General features: G+C 47.5%; 1 protein-coding gene across 2 annotated transcripts in view; it reads right to left on the bottom strand.

The window, feature by feature from the left end:
• Positions 1-24418, bottom strand: part of POLQ (DNA polymerase theta) — a 478304-nt gene that overhangs the window by 22306 nt on the left and 431580 nt on the right. Inside the window, exon 31 of one of the 2 annotated variants that reach the window (XM_078656637.1) lies at positions 5169-5866. The exons of the other annotated variant lie outside the window; for it this stretch is intronic. Coding sequence (XP_078512763.1) covers positions 5753-5866 — 114 coding nt within the window. The 3' untranslated portion in view covers positions 5169-5752. Of the gene's footprint in view, positions 1-5168; positions 5867-24418 lie in introns of those variants that run through there. 2 annotated transcript variants of the gene reach the window in all.

Below are 24418 nucleotides of genomic sequence, written 5' to 3'. Positions count from 1 at the left end.
AAGGAGGAGATTCCAAAAGTGCGGAATCTGCAGGTAGAAACATATCAATCAGAAACCACAATTTTGTTAATGATTTGGGTTTTGATTTTCCTAAAGTATAGTTTGTAAGAGGCAAGATTTTTTATTCTTTTTCTACAACCACTAAAAGTACACAGTCGCTTGACTTAGCATGTCGTTAAGAAACAATCTGGCTGCTAACTTATTCCTCTTGCCTGGGCTGGTCACCAGGCTGAGCTACACCGGACACTAGACTTTTTTGATTTGTTTATTGCATTTTTTTATACAACTGTCAAGATCAAATAAAGTAAACAAGAAAAACAGGATCAAGCTTCCAGGTGTAGGGAGCTCACACTGAAATGCATTGAAGCCACCACCTCCATTGCTCTGGTTCACTCCGCAGCCGCTTGTTGCCTAGTGGGCTGGTTTGGTTCACCCTCTACTCCCTCAAGCAGACCGACAACCCTGATGTTGTTGCGACGAGCCCTCCCCTCCTAGTCATCCAGTCATGCAACCAACCTCTGTATTTGTGCCTCCAGATCAGTTAGACGGCATGCTGTGGCTTGGGCCTCTGGTTCCAGGGTTTGGATTGGACGGCTTGCTCCAAGGCTGACACTCACCCAGCCAACTTCTTGGAGTCTTCCCAGATCAGGCCCAGCTCAACTGCAATGGAGTCTATCTTGCCCTCCAGGCGCTCTCCTGTAGCATTAATAGCCGCACATAGTTTGTCCAGCTTAGAGTCCTAGCTTAAAGAATCTCTAGATTTGGCAGTACCACACTGCCGAGCTGAAGGATCAATCGGTTTAGGGTTGCCTCTGTTGTAAATTGCTGGTGGTTTATAAGTTGAGAAAGAGCATAGGTGTAAGTATCTAGTCACTCTCAGCCTAATCCAGCTTTTCTTTGTATAAATCTTATCAGATGTTTAGATAGAAGTCATCTGCATAAACGCCATCTGCCTATACATCCATGGACAATAGCTTGTAACAAATAAACAGTAAGGAAGTCCAAATGAAAGATTACTTGAGAGTTGTGCTATATCAAACGTATTTCAAATCATCATACGCCCAAACTTTATTTTACTGCCCCTCCCCTTATCCCACCTCACCATTTCTGCAAATTCACCTTCAGAAGTGCAAACCTCCCACCCCATCTATTCACCACATAAAACATCCCTTTTTGGGTACACTATTTATGGACTCATAGCTGAAAAAAATAAACAGGAAGAAAAGGGGAAAGGTACAGATCGCCATCTTCATTGAAAAAGTTTAAGGCCCTCCATTGCGGAGGAAGAACGGAGTTGGAAGGGCCTCTGCTCAACCCAGCCAACACAGGTTTCCACTTGGCTTCAGATTGTAGGTGGGTGCCATTCATACTGCTCATTAAATGTTCCATGGCAAGGATTGAGTATATCCTCTGGTTCCAGTGGCTAACAAGGGTGCAGTCTGCACATTTCCAATTATAAGCAATAGTCAATTTAGCACTCCCCAGGAGTTAAAAGCACAGTGGGCCACTCACTTTTTACCATGGCCCTGAGTGCAATGGTATCGGGTACCCAAGTATGTACCAATGCAGTTGCAAAAACCCCTCCCAAAAAGGACAGCCCGACAGCAGTCGCACCAATTGTGCAGAGCCAATCCTAGTGTGCCACAACCCAGCCAACATCTAGGACACTCATTATAATACACATGCTGTAGTCTGAAGGGGGTGTTTGACCAGCTGTCCCATACCTTATAATGTATCTCCCTAACCTGAATCAATATTGAACATGAGTTCACATCTCACCCCAATCCCTCCCATTGTTCTGAAGTGCATTGCTTCCCCAGTGTGCGTTTCTATTCTATGTTGTGTTTTTCCTGCACTTACAACATCTTGTATAGGTGATCAATTGTGCCCTTGGAACCCAGCAATTTTGGGAAGAGTGTTTCGAATTGAGTCTTGTCTCTGGTAGCCCCACAGCAAACAGAAGGATATGTTATCCAATGCTGAATCAGAGCATAGCAAAGTCATTCCATCTTAGGGAGGTTAAATGTTGCCTTATATTGCAGGAAGGTCTTGGGGACTTAAATCTCATTCAAGTCTGAAATCATTCTGCAACCACGTTCTCTCCACTTATAAAATGCCTGGCCCTCCTGAGAGGGAGTGAAGGCCGCACTGTAACAAACAGGAATGTAGAGGGATGGATATGTCACCAAACCCTGCAACACTATTTACGTGTCCCATGTTTTTGTGTAGTATTTACTGGAGATAGGGGTTTTGGGGCCTAGTTGTTTATCCACCCAAACCAGACCCCAAAAAGGTCTTAGAACAATGATGTGATCCATCTGCAGCCTCCCTTGGCTGACTTAAGTCTCTGAGAAACCCTTGATGCCTTTCCCCTCCAGATAAAGCTCAGGAAGCACTGGTGAATTTTCTAATGGGCTTGGTAAATGGGCATGGCCTGGTGCTGCCAATAACAGTGCGATAGGGTAAACCCTGATTTCCTGATTGACTGGGTGTATCTGCATGGGTCACCTAATTATTTCAGTGAAAATAAATTGACATTTTATTTAAAAATGAACAATATGTGAAGTAGAGAATTCTCAGGGGAAGCATCCAAGGCAGTTATAAGCTCTCCTGGAACTGCTCCTGTAGGGAAGTAGTATCCGCTTTCATGGTCACCCCCAATTTTTGCTGGTGTCCTTCTGTTTTCGGACTAGTCTGACTGGGGTCCTGCTAACCAAGACCCCAGTCACTGTGCTTCCTCCCTAAAGTTGATTGTGGTAAGTAATTTGGTACCTTCCCAATTGCCTACTGGTACCTTGTAAGTCCCTAGTATATGGTACTAAGGTACCCAGGGCATAGGTACACCAGGGGTCTCCCACGGGCTGAAGCATGTAATATGCCACCCATGGGAGACCACTCAGACTGGGACTACAGGCCTGCCATTGCAGCCTGTGTGAGCTGGTGCTAGCACCACTCACAACAGATATACGTTTTCTTATATCTGAGGTAACTGCACTTAAAATATATAAGTCACCCCGTAGGTAGACCTTTCAATCCGGAAGGCAGGGTGCTTGGTTATAAGTGTTAGGGTGCCCTGCATGAGCAGGACCCCCCTACAAACCCTGGAGGTGATTCTCCAGGCTTCATAAGTCCAGTCACCCATTTTGATACATATAGTGGTCATGTGTCATTATGCAATGGCTAACAATATATTGGCTGTGCCGAACCTGAGCATGTTTGGAATCAGACATGTTGGAATCATACCCCAACACCGATACCAGTGTGGGAGGTGTGACTCCATGCACCGGGGGGCTCCTCCTGGAAGCCCTCAGTGCTCCCGGCAACAGCCTTCCAGGGTCTGCCAGCAAGCTAGTGCTGCTGCTGACCCCAGGCACGATTCTGCCCTCCTGCTGCTGAGCACGAGCAGGGGAAGGAAAGCCTCACTACTCTTGTTACCATATCATTTCGCCCATTCCCTCTGTCTCTCTCATCCATCTCTTTGTACTTTACCTCTCTGTCCACCGCACTCCCTAGTGTACCTCACCACTCTTCCTCTATCTTCATTTATTTCTCACCACTCTTCCTCTATCTTCATTTATTTCTCCCTACTCTTCCTCTATCTTCATTTATTTCTCACCACTCTTCCTCTATCTTCATTTATTTCTCCCTACTCTTCCTCTATCTTCATTTATTTCTCCCCACTCTTCCTCTATCTTCATTTATTTCTCCCTATTTCTAGCTCTCTCTACTTAGCTCAGCTTCTCTCTCCTTACCTACCTTTAGCTCTTTCTAGCTCTCTGGCCATTTCTCTGAGTAGGGACAGAGGTCTCTGACTGGCCAGAGGAGTGGAGACTTGGAAAGAAGAGAGGAAGGAAAAGGAAGGGAAGACGGGGAATTAGGGAGAAAACGATCAAATTTCACCTGAAAATGGTGAAAATCCTGGGAGCATTGCTTTGATTTTCGTTGTTGCAGAAGAAATGGATAATGTGAAGATAAATTAGTTTGCGATTACTTTCAAGCAGCGGCTAAAGCTACAATTTCAAGAGCTGCATGTTAACATGATGCTCTAGTCCACTGAACATCTACCAAGATCTCCTTAGCAGGTCTTTCCTGCAGTGTGAGGAACAGGCAGGTCAGTCAGTGAAATCCATGTAAAAAAATGGATGGAAGCTCAAAAATAAATGGGTTCATTAATGCAGGTTGAACAGGGCTCGAGTCAGGGTACCACGCGGGTGGATGGCGGGGCCGCACTTAGTTCACAAGGTTTTTACCACGTGGACGTCGTCCCACTGCCCAAAAGCTGGACTTTCAATGATGGCGTTTCTTGGCCGCATGGCCGCCTCGTCGATCTCCCTTTACCCAGTGACTCGAGAGATTTGTGCGATTGGAATTTTACCTGCCTTATTACTATTACACTATTATGCAAAATGCAAAGCAAGGAGAGTTGTAAAACCAGGACTGGCTGACATCGCCCACGTGACAGTGGAAAACTTGAGAGCTCGATAACTGGAGCAAATGGAGCCACACATTCACTCTTTGGCCTCTCTGGGGCGAGATTGGAGCTCATTCAGAACGCTGCTCACGCGCTAAATCAATCAATCAATCAATCATATCATTTGTAAAGCGCACTACTCACCCATGAGGGTCTCAAGGCGCTGGCTTCTCTGCTGCAATCGCATCTAAGGGGTGAGCGAGGGGAGGCAATGAGTCTGATGGTGCAAGCCACCTTTCGTGACGTCATTTCCTGTCGTGATGTCACTTCCGGTGAGACCACCTAACTTGGAGCATCCCCCACTTCTTTTTTAGGACTTGTGCCCTGAGGTTTAAGATACCCTCTGATACTGTTTGGTGGGTGGAAGCCTCCACGTTTCGCTGTTTTTACGTGCCCCCGTTTCTGAATGTTGAAGAAATAATTTTATATTGTTGGCATAAGAAGGACTTGAGGTAGTTAAACACTGGTAACAAATTTAAAGTTGTTCCTTGCAGGGGGTCCCAAAATATGTCTTGCCTGTGGACCCAAACATGTACACGATGGAACTGCACCGCTGGATTAAGCTTGACAAAAATACACGTGACTCACAGCGAGCACACCCCAAAAGTGTCTTTGCAAGGATAGATATTCATTTGGGAAAGAAGGAAAAATGTACCATCTGCGGCTACATTATTATTTTACAGAAACGCAACAGAGCGACTGATAAATCAATGTTTATTTAATTTAAAAGTTATTTCATTGTAGCAATATATCTGCAGCTTTATAATTCATGTGGTAAATTCAAGTATTCGCTCACTAAAATTATATTATTAAATATTAAACTTTTGTTTCCCAAACTTCTGTCACATATACAGTGAGAGCAGCCCAGCTGCGAGGTTTAAGTGAGAACAGTGTGTCCCTTTTGTGTGCTTCCCTGCGGGCATACACATCACAATTCATAGCTGCACACATATTTTACAAGCAGACCTGCTGCTCCAAACAAGTTCTGCTGACAGGAACCAAAAATCCATTTATCTGTTCCACGACTTTGCTCGTCAATACTTGTTTTTGTCGTAAAATTTAGAAGCCTGGCGCCATCTCTCGCGATGAACCAATGGCGACCAATGGCATCTGTTGCCAGTTTTACCAAAGAGACACCTCTTCAGTGTGCATAATGCAATGCATGCTGAGTCTTCACAGCTACTCCACCCTTAGCTCGTGCCATCAGGGCTGTGACCTCCGAAGAAGGCGGGAGTTCTAAGTCCTTGCAGTGTCAATTATTGGCTGCGGTCCGCTTCCAGGTCACAGGTCAAGGTCTTGCATCACACCCCAACTAGGGCCCATTTTTACTTTCACTTTTAGTTTCACAGACAACTTCAATGCATTCTCCATTTCGTTCTTCATAATCTGTGCTACCTGCAGGGAAGAGACACGAGAGGTGAATGGTTGCAATGAACTGACTGAACACTCTTAGAGTAACAAGCATTGAAAATGCAATAGGTTTCGCCTTTGATTAAGTTAAAGCCATTTACTTTGCTAATGGTATTGTATTGCAAAGCAAATGGTTTTAACTTAATGAAAGGCGAGACCTATTGCATTTTTAATGTAAAACAAGTATTGTTGGCGAATGTAACCGCTTTTCAGAGAGTGCATGAACTTAAGAGGGAGCGAAAGGGTTTAGGGACAGAAAGGGAGAGGAGAGAGGAGGGTGGTAGAGAGAGGAGGGTGGTAGGGAGAGGAGGGTGGTAGGGGTGGAAAGAGAAGGATGAGGCGGAGATGGAGGGAGAAAGAGCAAGGGAGGAGGGAGTAGACACGAGACTGAGGGAAGAAAGGGGAGACGAAGCAGGGCAGAGAGAAGGAGAGGTGACAGACAAGGGCACTTAGTGCCCGAGCACGACGGCAGCATTGGAAGAGGGGAGATAAGTGAAAGAGACAGCGCTAGAAGATTAAGAGACGGTGACTGGGGTGCAAACTGAAGAGACAAGCTGAAATGGGAGGAAGAAGAGGAGGCGACAGACTGGGCAGAGGAAGAGTTTGACGTGGACTCATAGGGTCTGATAGAAAGTAGACAGAAGGGCTGGTGGGGGCAGGGCGGGCTCCAGAGAGACTCGATTCCTGGAGGGTGCACTGTACTGAGAGACAAGCTGCGAGGCCAGCATGAGTGTTGCAGCAGTGACAGATGGGAGACAAAGGTGAGAGACAGATGCAAGGAAAGTATGAGACAGTCACTTTGAAATCGGGTCCGGTGGAAGAGATGGATAGGAAGAGGACACAAGAGTCAGGGCAGCGGGGGAACAGAGCAGGAGGCCCGGGAAGAGTTAGATGTCAATACTTAAAGGCGCTAATAGTGATGCGTTAGAGGATGAAAGGCAGGAAGGCCGAGACAGGCGTGGGCTAAAGACCAAAGAGACAGGTCTCAGAAAACGGGACCTTGAAGTTTACAGACCTGACTGTACCGGTGTGGACTGTTGCTCCCTCACCTGGGAGCTAGAGAAAAGGAATGTGGTGAAAAGAGGTAAAATGGCATGCCTGAAGGGGCCTTTCACCTGGCGGCAGAGTCAGGCTTCAGAAACCCGTCCGACAAACGGTGCCGACACCTGATGCCGCATGTATCACCTGCGTGGGTCTGGCGGGCTCCCCCCACCCTCCCACCCCTGCAGCTCCCGCCCCTCCCTTCACTGAACCCTACCCAGCTCGACTCGCCGAAAACACAGAAGTGACTTTCCGCATTCATCGAGTTCCGTTATAGTCTCACTAATGGGCCTCACGTTCAAGCCCACAGCGCTAAGAGGCCTTCTGATGTTGAACTGGGCGCTGTACCCCACTGGAATCCTGCTCACCCGTGATCATGGGGACACAAGAGGCGGTTCCGATAATACAGCAGCGGAACACAAGATTAACTTAGTAAGTGTTACCCTTCTACTTTCTATATGTTAATGTGAAGTATGTTGTGTAGTGCTGAATTCTGCCGATGCGTATTCTGGGCACCTGTGGAAAACGGATGCAACTTGTCCTCAAATAAGGCCTCCCGCGCATGTCCTTGTTGAAATGTCGCGGATAGTGCTTTCATGCGAAGGGAAGGCGCTCTATTTTTTGCTAGATTTTGAGCAATGTTTTTTTTTTAGAGGGTCAGGGGAGAGCGGAGGAGTGAGAGCTGGGAAAACTGTGCCCGTGACGAATGGCTACAGATTTCAGAGCAGAAAGTGAGAACCTTCATTAACTAGCGCGGTCCCGAAGGTGAAAGAGGACTGCGCTGCAGCAGAAGCATGGGGATCTCTTGTCTTTATGGGGCCATTTATTTAAACACATGGCCCCATAAAGATAAGAAAGTGCTTCACGACAGCCGTGAAGCAGGCGACCCAGTCCGGATCGCTCACAAAAGGGCGGCAAACAAAAACCCTCATTTCCAATGGCAGGCCACTGAATAAACGGTGAGGCTGGCCAATGGAAATGAGGGGCGGGGCTTCAAGCCCTTTACTGAAACTCCTCATTAGCAATAAATCTCGCCGAGCGAGCTGCGCATGTGCGCAGCAACGCTAGGCGAGACCTAAAAAGCGTACACTGCCTGAGGTTACAAGTCATGCAAACCAACCTGGGCCTGACAGGGACACTGGAGGTTGGCCCCACAACTGCTGCATGGTTAGTTTATGATACCGCGCAGGGGAGGACAATGACTCAATCAGGATCTTCTATAGCGCGACTACACTTACAAGAGGGTCTCAAAGCGCTGGGGAAGGGGGGGCTACTGGTCGGACTGGGTGGAGGATTATTCAAAGAGCCAGGTCTTGAGGTCCTTGCTAAATTGAGTCAGTGACGCGGATTGCCTGAGTTGGAGGGGCAGGGCGTTCCAGGTCTTGGTGGTGAAGTGTGCGAAAGATCTTCTCTCGTTCTGGTCTTGTGGATCCTGGGGATGGAAGCAAGGGCGAGTTGGGAGGATCGTAGCTGTCTGGCGGGTACGTAGAATGTGAGGCGGTGGATCCGGTATGCTGGTCCTTGGTTGTGTAGAGCTTTGTAGCTGTGATTGAGGAGCTTGAAAGAGATTCTCTTGAGGACTGGGAGCCAGTGGAGTTGCTGGAGGTGTTGCATGGTGCGGCTGCAGTGGGGGATGTCGTGGACCTGTCTGGCTGTGACGTTTTGCATGTACTGAAGTTTCTGGAGCTGTTTCAGGTGACGCCAGCGTAGAGTGCGTTGCAGTAGTCGAGTCTGCTGGTGAGGAGTTCGTCGGTGACAGTCTTTCTGGATTCTGTGGGGATCCATCTGAACGTCTTTCAAAGCAGGCAGATTGTATGGAAGCAGGCTGAAATGAAATGAAATGAAAAATTACACTTCTATAGCGCATAACTACCCGGAGGCCTCGCAGCGCTTTAGACTGATTACTGTGTCGGGCCAACGGGTACTTAATTCGCTTTTGCAAACAAGTGGGTCTTCAAGGCCTTCCTGAAGGACAGTAGGTTGCTGTTTTCTCTCAGGGTAAGAGGCAGAGAGTTCCAAAGCCTTGCCGCTGTGTGGGTGAAGGAACGCCCGCCCCATCTGGCTTTATTAATTTTGGACGAGGTTGCCAGATGCAGTGTACCAGAGCGGAGAGCTCTGGAAGGGGTGTAAGGTAACACTAGAGGATGCAGAATAGCAGGGCCTGTTCGATGGAAAGATTTGTGCAAAATGCACATGGCCTTAAACTGCGTTCGAGCAGCCACAGGGAGCCAGTGGAGTTCTTTTAGAGCCTTCCTGGCTGATTGCCAGCGAGGGATGTTGAACAATAGTCGCGCGGCACAGTTTTGGGTGACTTGGAGCCTGTTGACCACTGCCGCGGGGGCTCCCAGATATAACACATTTCCATAGTCCAGGCGAGAAAGTATCAGGGCCTGCACCATGATCCTCCTCGCCTGGATTGGGAGCAGAGGGAGCACTTTGCGGAGCATTTTCATCAACCCGACGCATGTGGAGGCAGTTTTACTGGCTTGAGCTGAAAAATCCAGTGCTTTGTCAAGCCAAATTCCCAAGCTCTTTATCAGGGGTTTAGGGGGAGGGGGGCACCGAGACATGAGGGCCAGATGGAAACTAAGTTGGTCAAAGAAGGATTGCCCAATAGCATGATCTCGGTCTTCTCCCCATTGAGTTTGAGGTGGGAGGATTGCATCCACTTAGCAACAGCCTCTAGACAGGGACCCAAGGTGTTAGATGAACCCTCCGAATGGTCCAGGGAGACCACCAGTTGGGTATCATCTGCGTAGGTGACAATCCGCACACCAAACGGGTGGACTATCTCCTCCAGAGGCTGCATGTAAATGTTAAAAAGGGTGGGGCTCAGGGAGGAACCCTGAGGAACTCCACAACTAAGCGGATGCTTAGATGATACCACCTCACCCTCAAACACCCGAAAAAATCGCTCGTCCAGGAAGGAAGTCAGCCAAGCAAGGGCCGCGCCCGACACACCCATGCTCTTCAAACGATGTAATAATGTGGCATGGTTAACTGTGTCGAACGCGGCACTTAGATCGAGTAGTATAATGGCTGTTTTTCCTCCCTGGTCCATTATGGCTCTAGCTGCCTCTGTTACTGCCAGAAGGGCAGTTTCAGTGCCATGCTGAGGGCGGAACCCCGTCTGGGAGACACGTAGTAGATTATTGGACTCCAAATAGTCCACTAAGACCTTATTGACATGTCTCTCCACCAGTTTACTCATCCACGGGAGCAGCGAGATGGGACGAAAATTGGACAGATTATTCTGATCCAAGTTCGGTTTCTTCAACAGGGCCCTGACCATTGCGCACTTCCATGGGGCTGGAACGGAGTTAGAGGTGATGGAGGTGTTAAGGACATCTAAGATGTACGGACGGATAGTATCAATCACCTTAACTAAGGTCTGCGGAGGGGCCGGGTCATTGGGAGATCCAGAAGTGACTTTGTGGACCATTTTATCCAGTGTACCGAAATCCAAGAGAGGAAAGGTAACCAGTGAACAGGACATGGGCCGATCAGGATCTGACGTAGAAGTAAGACCCGTGTCCTTCCCACCTGTTGAAAGTAGGGAATGTATGGTCTGAATCTTTTGAAAGAAAAAAGTGGCGAGATTATCACACCGGGCCTGTGCACCATCTGATGCCAGGAGCTCAGAGGGAGGAGAAATAAGAGATTTTGCGATTTTAAAAATTTCTCTAGGAGCGTTCGCTGCCCGGGTGATTTTGGTTCCATAGAACTCAACTTGGGCAAGTTTTATTTCATTTTTATAGTGCCTAATTGTAGTTCTGTACTCTGATTCCTTCATCTGAGAGCGATCTTTCCTCCAAGCTCTCTCCGCTTTACGGCATCCTTGTTTCAAAGTTCTAAGAGCAGGAGAATACCAAGGAGCAACTTTGGGTCTTTTTATTGCTTGCAGAGAGCCTTTCGGAAGAACTTGGTCGAGAGTATCAGAAATCCAATTATCAAAGTTAAGGGCTGCCCTATTGGAGTTGCTCGTTTTCTGGGGTGGATGTTCAGAAAGGACTTGTTCCCATTTAAGAAGCGATAAAGAGCTCCATTTCCTACCCCAATATTTGTCCTGGGTTTGTAGTGCAGGGGGAGTACTTATGGGCCAGGTAAGGGGGATTAAAAAATGATCGGTCCAGGGTAGTGGAATCGGTACTTCAGCCGAAAGGGTGTCTAGGTTACTGTAAACATGATCTAGAAGGTGTTCTTTATTATGTGTTGCATGGAACCCCTTTTGAGACAGGCCAATCGCCTGAAGATTTGAGCGGAGGCTATTGGCGGCGCCATCCAACGGATCGTCTAGGTGCAAATTTAGGTCACCCAGCAAGGTAAGATTTGCTCCGGTGAGCACCAAGTTAGCAGCTATATCCGTCATGTCAGTGATGAAATCACCAAGGGGACCAGGTGGTCGATAAACTAAAATACCGGAGAAAGTGAAGGTATGGGAAAGTTCAAGGGCAAAGCATAGGCTCTCACAGGCTAATGTGGTAGAGGAGGTGACACGACATGTGTAGATATCTCTATATATGATGGCCAGTCCTCCACCTCTACCTGCCTGGCGATCCAGACGTTTGATGGTATAACCCTGCGGAGTGGCCCATACTAATGCTGGGTCATTTTGTAACTGGAGCCATGTCTCGGTTAGAAAAAGGGCCTCGGGATTAAGCTCCTCAATCAATAACGCCAGTTCCGTATGGTGTTTGGGCAGGGACCGGCAGTTGAGGAGAAACATATTCTTATTATGTGTAGAACAGTGTATGGCTGGAGTCAAAGAGGATGAACACCAGTGACATGTTTTACAGGCTGAGGAAACTGCATTGATTTTGCGGTTCATAGTGAGCGATGAGTCCAGTATGATGCTGAGGTTACTTGCGTGGTCCATCAGGTTGGTGGAAGCTCCCAGGGCGACTGGCCACCCGGGGTCATACCAAGCTGAAGTGGTGGGTCCCAGGATGAGTACTTCGGTCTTGTCCGAGTTGAGTTTGAGGCAGCTGGTTCTGGCGGTTGTGGGTTCGTAAGTGAGGGGGAGGATCAGCTGGGTGTCATGGGCGTATGAGATGATGTTGAGTTCCGTGGCTTCTGACGATTGCTGCGAGGGGGGCCATGTAGACATTGAAGAGGGTGGGGCTCAGGGATGAACCCTGAGACACTCCACAGCTGGAGTCTGTGGGTTCTGAGATGAATGGTGGTCGTCTAACTTGCTGGGTCTGGCCAGTGAGGAAGGAGTGGATCCAGTCCAGAACCTTGTCACAGATGCCGGCGTCGTGGAGTCTCGTGATTAGGGTACGGTGGGTGATAGTGTCGAAGGCAGCCGAGAGGTCAAGTAGGATCAGGGCTGCGGTCTCGCCCCGGTTGAGGAGGGAGCAGATTTTGTCGGTGGCGGTGAGGAGTGGGGTTCTTCGTGCTGTGGTTGCTTCGGAAAACGGAATGGGAGGTGTCCAGGATGTGGTTCACTTCAATGAACTCGGAGAGTTGAGCGTTGATGGCCTTCTCGATGACCTTGGCTGGGAAGGGGAGGAGGGAGATGGGTCTGAAGTTCTTGAGGTCTGTCGGGTCTGAGGATGGCTTTCAGCAGGGGTTGTTCTTGGCGTGCTTTCAATCGTCGGGGAAGGTGGCGGTTACGATGGAGCAGTTGATGGTGCGGGAAAGCTGGGTGGTGATGGTGGCTGCTCTGTGGAAGATGTGGTATGGACAAGGATTCGTCGTGGCTTCTGAGTGGATGCTCTTCTCAGTCTTGAGCGTGTCCTCTATTGTGGGCGAGGTCCAGCAGAGCACGGTCAGTTGGGATTCGGCTTGGTTTTGTGTGATGGTGGTGGGCGTAGTGGCCGGGTGTAGGTTGTCGGAGATCTGCCTGATCTTGTGGTGGAAGAAGGTGCAGAGTTTGTTGTAGAGTTCTTGGGAGGAGGGGGCATCTGTGGTCTTGCTGTTGGGCCTGGCGAACTCTTTGACGATGGCAAAGAGTTCTTTGCTGTTGTGTGCGTTGGTGTTGAATCTGTCTTGGAGGAGGTGGTGTGATTCTGTCAGGAGGAGGTGCTGAGAGTTGACGGCAGATTTGAAGGATGCATGAGTTTCTTGGGTTTTGTTGTTCCTCCATCTCTTCTTGAGTCGTCTGCAGGTGCGTCTGGACTCGTGGAGGGCAGGAGCGAACCAGCTGGTCTTCTTGGAGTGTTGCTTGCCTGGTCTTTTCTTGAGGGGTGTAGGCGCAGTTAGAGATCCATCGGCAGAGATTGCGTTCTGCGGTGTTGGCGTCTGTTGGCGGAGGGGCTGTGCTGAGGGAGTTGACTCTAAGTTCTTTGGTGGCCCTGGTCCAGCTGCGACAGGGGGGGAATGGAGGAGGTCCGGGGGAATGATGATGATGGGGGTGTACAGTGGGTGTGGCGAAGGCGAGTTGCATACAGTGATGGTCAGTCCAGGACAGTTTGGTGGAGTGGCTGTGGCTGATGTTCCAGCTGGCGGAGATGACCGATCAAGCGTGTGCCAGACAGTGTGGGTCAGAGCAGTGACTAGCTGCTTGAGTCTGATGTTGTCGAGGTGCTCCAGAAGGGAGGCGGTGTTCTGGTCACTGGGGTTGTCCATGTGGAAGTTGAGGACAGAATCACTTCTAGGAGCTGTAATGTCTGGGGGGCTAAGGTGACTGTCCGAGATGGGGTAGGAAAGAGGTTTCTCACCCTTCTAGAGTACCTGTAAGCCATGTATACTATATGTCTTACAATGTACAGAGAGTCGGGAGGCTGCTGGCAAGGGTACATGGAGTCCAGATATTTTTGAGGGAGGACCAAATGCAGTTTATTTTGGGGACAACATTTTCAGAAAAGCAGAAGAGTCTTTCATGAGACCTGCATCCTGACATGGTTAATAGAGGGAGTCAGGTTGCCTAATTTGCCTTGGCTATAGGCCAGCTGGGAGATGGGCAGCAGACACATATTAAATATGTCATGACTGATTGTATACTTTACTCACACTGTCACAGGGGACACAGGAATTACTTATAAGCCATGCAGTGCTTCATTTAGAGGCGAAATGGAGTGCATACATTGAAATGTTAAGTTACTTACCTACAGCAAATGTCTTACTGGTAGATGTTCTACAGATTACTTTACTTAACTGCACTAGATGCCAGACAAAATCCAGAAAGTTTTTTGCAACAGCTCTCATGTGCCAGTAGGAGGTGCAATCAGACTATCAGACTGCAACAGCCTTTTTCCGCCTCCAGAAGTGGCGTGGGCCCACGTGGAGGCACCAACCATGCACACCAACATCATTTTATAAAGGCAACTTCAACACACTTAGTCATGAAGCGACTGAAAAACTGATGGCTGACAGTATGAAAAAACTACCTATCAGAGATCGAATCCACATAAGTGGGAAGAGTGCGGGTCAGTGAGGAATCTGTGGTTAGACAGAATATTCATCATAAAGAGCAGTACGGAAAGTAGATAACTTGTTCTTATGGATACCTCTAACCACAGATTCTCAGACTTTTGAATAGATACCAAAGAAGTACCTGAAAAAGGCTTTGAGGACAGGACTTCACACTAGGAAGTCCTGCAGAGTGAGAGGGCAAAGGTACTCTCCCTGTCAATTTGCCAAGGGAAAGAACACCTCAATGTAGTGCTCCTATCTTGAAAATGTCTGTTTCTCAAATGTCTTTCCATTCTTCGCATCAGCGAATCCAATGAAAAGTTGGCCATCTACCCGGTTTTCCTCATTGTGATCGATATAACTGCTAACGACTCTCTTGTGGCCCAACTGGTGACAAGTGACGTGCCACATGGAAGGGCAACATCACCTTTGCGTCCAAAATACCAACATGACAGCAAAGAAGGTGGTATAAGGAGACTGCACTGCCAGTGCATGTAGCTCACTGACACAACAGAGGGCTCTGTAATGAGATAAACAGTCTTAGCGGTCAACAACCTCAAAGAATAACTATGCATGGGTTAAAAAGGCGTGCACATAAAAAATGTAAGGATCAAGGTATAGAAATACAATGGCATAACAAAAGGAACAGAAGGGAACATGTAAGTGAGACCTACAAGAAACATCACAGCAGGTGATTAAACAAAGAGGGCTGATCAGCCAAATATAAGGCCAAAAGGGCTGTCAAGTAACACTTAATGTTGCCCACTGCAAAGCCTTGCCGGGCCAAGAAAGAACAAATAGAAGCGCATCAGAAAAGTGAACCTGAATCTGATTGACTCAACGTTCTTTCTTCGCAAACAGCTACAAACTGTCTAGCGGCCAGAATGAACAAGTCACTTACCTTCAAATGCTTTTTCTGGTAGACACTAACTGCAAATTCTCCGCCTCTATGTATTCCCCGGGCCTCAGACTTGATCCGGAAAATTGTGTGCAGTACCTCTGCTTGTCAGTAGGTGGCGTTGGCCATGTCAACGCTGTCTGCGTTGGGAGTGACGCTGAGGTGCCCACATATATGCGCCACCACAGCGCGCTGATATCGGTTTCCTTCATGACAATTTTCGCACCAAAAACACCGCCACGACTGACTGTTATCAGTGTGCAGATATCTAACCAGCTTTAGGGTGTAGAGTCTGATTGCAGAGCGGGGAGGATGGGAGGGTTGGTGAGGAATCTGAGGTTAGACAGAGTCTCTACCAGAGAAACCAAAGGTAAGTAATTTGTTCTTCTGAGAGAGCCTTCTAACCTCCCTCACCTTACAATAGATACCCAAGCAATACCTCCCCAGAGTTGAGTCTGCGTCCAACTCAAAGGGCAAATTCCCATCTCAACTAAACAAACTGTCCAAGCACTAATGCTCTGTAAACCCGGAGTGATGCCCACGAGGTAGCTTGGATCGTAAACTTAATGGACAGCTGGCAAGCGGGAAAAATCACATCCACCATCATTGCAGCAGGTTAAAGCTACTTGGCTGGCTTTACACAATCTCCATTAATGGAGGTAAACGCTGTGGAGGTTTGGGTAATTCTTGCCCTATTGTGGGAACAGCAGAGGACAGATGCTCAGACTCAGCAGATCAGATTAACAAAGGCTCCAAGCACCGTCCAGAGTTATCAAGTTGAAGTGACCACAGTCCCGCCTGGCCTTCTTGTGCACCCAGGAAAGCAGTTGCAGGGGTGGAAAGGCGTAAAGGAACATTTATCCTTTTTGACGGCTGTTCTCAAGTGATGTTATTCTTAGGACAAAACTCTGTTGACTATTGTTAGTAGATAGGGTTTTTTGTTCAAATCCATGCACGTTTGCATGGGAACACCTATGTACCACCCATGGAATACCCCCTTGACGCGGACTAATGCAAAGCTTTGGACTGCTTTGTGTTACTTTCAGTCAACTTTCCAGCACAAAACATGTTTTGTGCTGGAAAGTACATGTTTTGTGCTGGAAAGTAAATAAAAAAGCTAACATTTTGGACAGGTTTGTGTCACTTTTGTGACAAAACAAACAGTACAAAATGTTTATTAATCTGGGCCTGAGTGATCTCAAAGAATGCTCCCCTGGACAAAATGCCTTGAACCACCTCTGGGGGCAGACACCACTTATGATCGGCCAGATAACAACTGCTCAGCTCGTTCTCCCTGGCAATCAAGAAGTCTTCCACATTGTGGACAGGGGAATTTCGTTGACAGTCCAGTCAGCTCTTCAGCTTTGTCGCCCTAAGTGGGAAGGGTATGCCCAGACGTTGGTCTCGTCCTCACTGCGCCATTGGATTCAAGCTAGCCTGGCTGATGAGGGGTGGTACCCCGAAACCGGTTCCAGGATGCTTGTTTCCGGTACAGGGAGGACCTGGCTTGGCAGTTCCGGCTAGACTATTACCATGTGGAACAGGGTCAAGACTGATTTCCATATGGCTGGGTCCAAACTGGGCTGGCGTAGTGAGGAAAGAATGATGGTTCAAACCCAGATCTTTGTGACTGGGGTGAATGTTTGCATTATTCAGCATTCCGTCCATCATTTGTTCCTTTTGCCGCCCCAAGTGGGAAGGGTATGCCCAGATGTGGTACCCATGCTAACTGCATCACTGGATTCAAACTACCCTGGCTGATGAGGGGTTATCACTGTTCCTATAGAAGAGGTGCGGACAGATTGAGAGGGCACAGTCAACAAGACGGTTTCTTGTTGCCCTCACACATCCCTGGGGATGTCATGCTTCATCATCGGGCGGCTGCTCCTAGTCGGGCTGGTGCTGCAATGCCCTATGGGTACCCCGAAGGGTCACTTTGGTAGAGATCTTTTAGTTTGTTTGCCGTCAGATGAGTGTAAGGGTGTCCAAAGTGGGGAGAATTGTGAAGTATGATTGTGGTGAATTAAAACGGACGACGAGATGCCAAACACATCTTTATTCATAGGCTCCCCTGTCAAATTAAAATACATATATTGTAAATGCTACTTCTAGGATCAATGATGTGCCCAAGTAGCTAGCATAGTTTTGTGTGGGTCAACATGTTTCGCGCCTCTCTGGTCTATACAAGATCCGCTGAGCTTCTTCAGGACGTGGGGAAAGGTTGAATAACTTCCACACTTTATTTTAACATGCTAGGTTGCTTATTGCAATATCACGATAGTTGTGTTGCCTATCAGAACCTGTACAGGGCAACCCCTGCCAAAAAGCAGGGAGGCCTTGAGGGCCAGATAAATGGCATGCAGCTCCAGGAGATTGATGTGGTGCCTCAGCATCTCTGGAGACCAAAGAGCTCTGATCTCCACCTCGTCCAAGTGGCATACCCATCCTAGAGATGAAACATTTATCATCACAAGGAGTTCTGAATAGGCCAGAGAGAAGAACCTGCCATAAGTTAGGTTGGCATCCTTCATCAAACACTGATGGTTCCGGTTGCCTCATCTGACACATGGATGTTGTCCGTGAGACACCCCTAAGTGCTGAGCTCATTGAAGGTCAAGGTTCCACTGCAGAGTCAGCAATGGACATGAGGCGCCAGCAGAATGGACGCGGTAAGGGGACCAAGTAAGGCAGATCGACCCAGGCCATAACCCAGGCCATTGCCCAACGGAGATGACCCACTGGTACCCAGAGGGTGAGACACCGCACAGTTCAATGGAACGTTTCTGATAGGCCACCAAAACATTAGACGTGAGTCTGGGAAGGACGTCACAGGTGGTGTTCAAATCCTACCAAGCACAAAAGGGCGCAACAATCTGAAATCCGGCTATTGGGCATTGGCGATATAGATGCAGGTAAACTAGGTCTTTTTTCTTGCTGCATTAAATAGGGAGACTGGTGCAAAAACACACCCTCATTCCTAACTTACAGCTAGGACATGGCCAGAACCAGGTTCTGAAGGTTGAGCGATAAGTGACGGCTCCTTGAGTTTCAGGCACTATTCTTCAATGTTGGTTACAAAAGCAGTGACCGGCTCTCTGCAAGTACCCCTTTTCTGTGCAATTAGCACAAAACACACAGTTCAGCTCAGTAAGGAGCTCTTCAACAGAACAGCTGTGAAAACTGCTTAGTGTCAAATTAAAATCATGCCAGATGCACATATTAACAAGTCGGTACAAAATGCTGTTGAAGCATCCTTGTGGAGACAGGAGGACCCTAGAGACAGGCTGGGTGACTGGATTGTTACAGTCAGCTCTGCTGAGGTCATTCCTATTATTGCAAATTAGTTTTGATTTATTTAATGCACATGCGAGTGAAAGGCCACAAATCGCCACATGTGTACCTAAGAAAAGTAGAATAGGAACCCTCATTTAGAGATTAATTCAGGTTTACACAGTATTTTGCCCCGCAGACAAAGCGCAGGGTGCACAGAGGAGGAGGTAGGCTTATAGACATGTCCAACTGGTTTAAGAAAGGAGGCAGAAGGGAGCAGGCGCGTTCTAAATGCAAGGATTTACTCTACGAAAGGGAGTACTGAATATAGTTTAGAACAATGTTAACAGCATTCACCAATTTAAATTGATTTCACCATCAAGGCAGCAAAGACCGCTAACAAAATGGGCACTTGCTCTGTTAAACTGCATGAGTGTTGTCATTACCCAACTTAAGTTTCAAACAGATCTCTTTAACACTCAACCAGATAAGCAAGTTCAAAACTGATTATTGCTAATGACATTTTTTGTATTGCTGAATGACCCCCCCATTGCTTGTCACCCAAGACACCGAGACCACCAAGAACACCGCTCCACAAGCCTGCCTACCATAGTTGTAGGCTCCGCCTTGGAGACAAGCAACACATGCATTCTTCCTTTCCCATCCCTTTCACATGAGTGTTTGGAATGAACCAAGTTTAACTCATACCTGTGGCGCCTACTTGAGTGAAGGTGCAGAGGGTGCTACATTTTCCCTCTAGGGAGTTACCTTGTGCATATGACCTTCTTAACATCCTCGCAGCTATGGCATTCAGACGGATCTCCTAACAAGTCTTGGCAAAGCCAGTAAGTTTCACTCGTGACACCTATTGTCGCGGCCAAGACCTTTTCTTTTTCCCGGTTGGCCGCTGTGTTTTCACACAAATAAGCAGCACCCATCTTGAAATGTTTTTTCTTAAAAGACAAACAAATTTACAGATAGCAACCATAAAAGCTCAATCATAGTTGTATGTAAAATGCAGTGACATACACCATATAGAAGAGCAAACGAACATATGTGTACAGCACACACACACACACACACACACACATATATATATATATATATATATATATATATATATATATAAATCAGAAGTAAAAGACATCTATAAGAGAGCCATTGAAGAGATAGGAATATACATGCAAAGACATGTACATCCAAAGATAAATGTATATAAGGATAAATATCTGTATAAAAAAAATCTAGTAATTCCCATAGACACACAAGTCATACAGGGGACCGAAAGTATATGCACTCCAAAGAAGGTAACCCACATCCTCCGCCAGTGAGCAGGAGGACGAGAAGTGGAGGAATGAAAGGTACTCCATGAACAGAGGTAATCAAGGGAGGATAGAGATATTACATCCTACCATCGAAAGAAGAGGTTACAACAGTAACTGAGGTGGAGACAGAAAAACAGGGCTGGAAAAAAGTAACATAATGCCACCTAAGAGTAGGAAGTGGAGGGTATTGCTCACAACAGGAGAACTAGGGCAAACATCCAAGAACCCATGCCATCGACTGAGGAAGGGTGCCAGCAGGTGGTAACTGGTGAAACGAAGAGTAACCAGCAGGTGGGAGTCCACCATGAAGAAGAGACCTCCAGAGTGAAACAAAAGGGCTGGTAGAGACTAAGGCCAACAAATAGTTGATGTAGACAATCACACATCTTGCAAACCATAGAGCCTCGAAAAACAGATGAGAAACCTGATCACAGCTCGATGGAAACTTGAGAAACAGGTAATAAGCCAAACTAAAGCTCTAGACGAGGCCGCCAGTATATATAATGCCAGAAACTGGTCCTCGGAAGCTTGTTTCCGGTCCAGGGAAGGCAGGGCGTGGCAGTTCGGGCTGGACTGTTCCCATGAGGCACAGGGTCAGACTGATTTGCATATAGCCATGTCTGAACTGGGGTGGCAGAGTGGGCTAAAGAACGGTGATGGATTAAACCCAGATCTTTTGACTGGGTGTGAATGTTTAAATGGTTCAGATGTTCCGTCCATTACCACCCCCCTTTGTACCGCTTTTGGCCGCCATAAGTGTGGCAGGGTATGCGCAGACGTGAGTCCCTTGCTCACTTTGCCACTGGATTCAAGCAAGCCGGGCTGAAGACGGCTGTAATGCCAGAAACCGGTCCTCGGTAGCTTGTTTCCGGTCTAGGGAAGGCATGGCTTGGCAGTTCGGGCTGTACTGTTCCCATGAGGCACAGGGTCAGACTGATTTGCATATAGCCATGTCTGAACTGGGGTGGCAGAGTGGGCTAAAGAACGGTGATGGATTAAACCCAATTCTTTTGACTGGGTGTGAGTGTTTGATTGGTTCAGATGCTCCGTCCATTACCACCCCCATTTGTACCGCCAGTATATATATATGGCACTCATTCCTCTGATCACAGATCTAGAGATGGGATACGAGTGTCTGCTTCCAAAGAAGTGACGCCTCCATTTTAAAGCGGTCGATCACATCTTTCACCATAGACCTAGAAGGGTGCAAGTATATGTACAAACACCACACTGGCACCGGCACCGCCATTTTAAAATAGCAAATCGCTTAACTCTCTCCTTCATATCGGTGTGGAGTGGTTCCCAAAGTGCAATGGGCTCCGGCCGCCTTTCCAAACTTGTCTGCAACCTAAATCACTGACATATTAAAATTTAAATAGTGTTGTAGAACCTGGATAAAATTACTGATTCAAGCTCAACCCGGTTTCTAATATTAAGGTGAAATGCCATATCAATTGCATGTAATGCATAATACCATGGACATTGTCCAACGGCACCCCCACCATTGAAGGTGTAATAAAAATGGCCGCCATATTGACACGTCCTCACTAAGATGAATTGCCTCTAGATGCACCTTAAAAAGTGGACTGTACAAAATAGCGGTTTGAACAATGAATTTCTGTTTGATTAATGCAAAACAATGACAGAAAATGAATGTCCATGATACTCTTCCATGCTCATTTGCTATGATTTTCTTCATAATGTGTAAGATCTTTTGAGGTGATACTCCATTTAGGGAGTTATTCTGTCTTGTAACAATCCATGTATTTTATCCTATGTACTTTTTATATGATTTTTTAACTGAATTTTACAGAATAAAACATTCATATATTGGCCTTTGGTGAACAGTTGGCATTCTCTAGTGATATTGGTACGCTTGGATGAATGGTGTATGAGTCACTAGGGGTCTGTTTAAACATATACAAAGGGAATTGTTGTTTTTGATTATTTGTCAATTTGGCGTCCTGTCCCTTTGTTAAGGAGGACCCCTCTCTTGTTGTTGGAGACTAAAAAGGGAGGAGCCGTCAAAAGGCATGTCAATCAAAGTCATTTGCACAGCCTCCAAAAATCTAGAGATATGCAACCATGCACAGCGAGTTAAGACTAACAGAATCGGCGGCATCCATACCACAGCAGATGCTACGTGTGGCAGATTGTTGCCCATCTCGAACCAATGGAACAAGAGCATTCCGGGATTCCTTCGGACGGGAGTCCTAAAAGGTGAGGGAGAAGTGGGCAATCACACAAGAAGTGTTCAGATATCTTGGGGCAGAGCTAGGAAAAGAGAAAAGACACCTTCCACAAGCGTCAAATCTCCTACCGGAGGGACAAATTCAATATTTTGTGTGGCAAAGCAGCTTGTCCTACAAACTTCAGCGTAAATGAATGTCAAAAGAGACAGGAGAGAGCCTCCGGGGTCGTGCAATGCCTGTGTGAAATAGAGTGAGCCACAGGAAACCCTGTCTCCGGCTTAGCCCAAGCACCCAACAGGACATCGAAAAGACAGTCACTATAAGGAAGAACAGGCTATACGTTAGACTGGTCAGTATATAGAACACCAAGTAAAGGATCTGATGACAATTCCGCAGAAGCAAGTTATGAGTCCAGTACAACTGAAACTCAAGGAGCATGTCCGCCAGAGCGGAACTCACCTCCGTAGCCAAATAAGAAGGAGACAGGAGGCTGGTCGATTTTAAGCCCCTGATGTCACCCAAGTCAAACAACTAGCTAGACTGCATAGGGAGAGGAACTGTGTCCAAAATAGGAGGGGACACATCACACCTTCTGTATTACTTCCACAACCATGGTCTTCAGAAGGAAAAACCAGAGGGGGAGTCTGAGACGGTCGGCTCCAGCAAAAATAGAATGAAGAGATTGAGACTTTTGTCTCATCTGAGTTAAAGACAAACCAGGATAAGTGGGGAGACACAGGGTGTACTCATGCCCTGACACTTCAACAGAAGAGCGGGGACCAGTGGTAGGTGATGAAGGCGGGAGGCAGCGCAACTTCACCCGCCTATGCCGAGGCCGGCCTCCGGACGTTGAAGTGGACGCCTGTGGAAACAGCTTCTAGATCGTATAGGGGACCGAGGATAATGAGAAGACGTTGATGAGTGTGACATCCACGCCGCAAGAAGCTTCATGCGATGCTCACTTAGCATCTTCGTTCAGAGCTAGTGACAGGAGTCATATTAGTCGGAGGCAGGGTGCTCACCCAGACACCACATGCAAACCAAGTGAAGGTCCATGGCGGACATGTGTCATCCACAAGACTCACAAGGATTGAAACCTGAGGACACTGAAAAGGGTAGAAAAAGGGCTCACTGCTCCATCAATGAAAAAAACATCATGGAGGCCAAAAAACGTCCAGGGGAACCGCAGAACAAATCCGCGTTGCTAGTGCAGAAAATAAGGAACTGACGTCAGTGCGTCGGGGGAGGGCTTATATAGACTCTGTTGATGTCACATTCAGGCGACGGCCTTGTTACAAAGTCACTTGATGCCCTCTACTGATGCACAGAGGTACTGCTAGGAAAATGTCCGGATCCAGTCTGGCACCTGAGGAAGATTCCAAGATAAGGAATTTGCGGATAGATGTCTCTATAAGATGAAACAGTTTTAGGTTTATTGCTGATGACAGTGATGTTGAGAAATGAATAACTGAATAATTTTATGGGGAAAGATTTTTTTTAATTGTAAACTACAACAGAGCTACCGAATACAAAGACGTGCCGGGCACTTGATAAAAATGATTGCAAATAGAAGCAATTGTACAGGTCTGCTAAAACTTGTGGGAATCTGCGAGTCCGGGTTTCATTGATGCATTTAGAGCAACACTTGTCACGATCAAAATACACAGATCCTAGCTCACAGTGACCAGAGCTGCCTCCCGCCCCTGGAGGGGCCCATCACCAAGGGACTTGCCGCGTCCTCTGCTGTGGGGACGACTTAGCACGCTGCACGGTAAACCATTGACCAGGAGTCTGTGCGTGATACCACCTGTGCTGAGGCCCGCCCTCACACCCACCGGAACTATTTAATATCTTCCGTCTCCCGCGGCGCGGGCCGCGCCGGGCGAAGCCCGGGCAAAGGGCGGGCCGTCTGTGGCCGTCCGTGGACGAACGAGAACGGGCAACACCACTAACATTTTCACCTGATTTCCCTATCGTACAGTACCTAGAGTGGCTTACGCCATTTAAAAGGTATAGAGCGTATTGCCATTATATATCCATTCTGGTGTGTAGGTTTTACAAGTTGATTTGATTGTGAAAAGGTCAAACAAGGGATGGGCAAACATAAATCTATGGAAGGAGGGGGGGTGGGGGTTATTGAGGCTGCCAAGTGCCCAAAGCAGAGCAAAAAGAAGAAAGCAAAGGGAGCGCCTAAACACGCCGCTATGAACTGTATTATGGACAGAATTGACTCAATTGTTGATGATTGTCAGGAAATTTTGTCTGATGACTTGGGGACCTCTGAGGTGTCGGGTCCCGTTATGGTGGCTGGGGGCCTGAAGTCTGCCACGCAAGAGACAGAAGGCCCATCTATTACAATCCCTGAAATGTTTTGATCGCAGGCTAAACCACTGGCGATTAGATCTTTACAACAAGGGCAAAAAGGTCGTTCGGGGGAGGATAGGAAGATTGGTCT

The sequence above is a fragment of the Lissotriton helveticus genome, chromosome 8, assembly GCF_964261635.1.
Source record: "Lissotriton helveticus chromosome 8, aLisHel1.1, whole genome shotgun sequence".
Taxonomy (NCBI): Eukaryota; Metazoa; Chordata; class Amphibia; order Caudata; family Salamandridae; genus Lissotriton; species Lissotriton helveticus.
The sequence above is the reverse complement of the archived record's forward strand: the minus strand, read 5'-3'. Positions and strand labels throughout refer to the sequence as shown.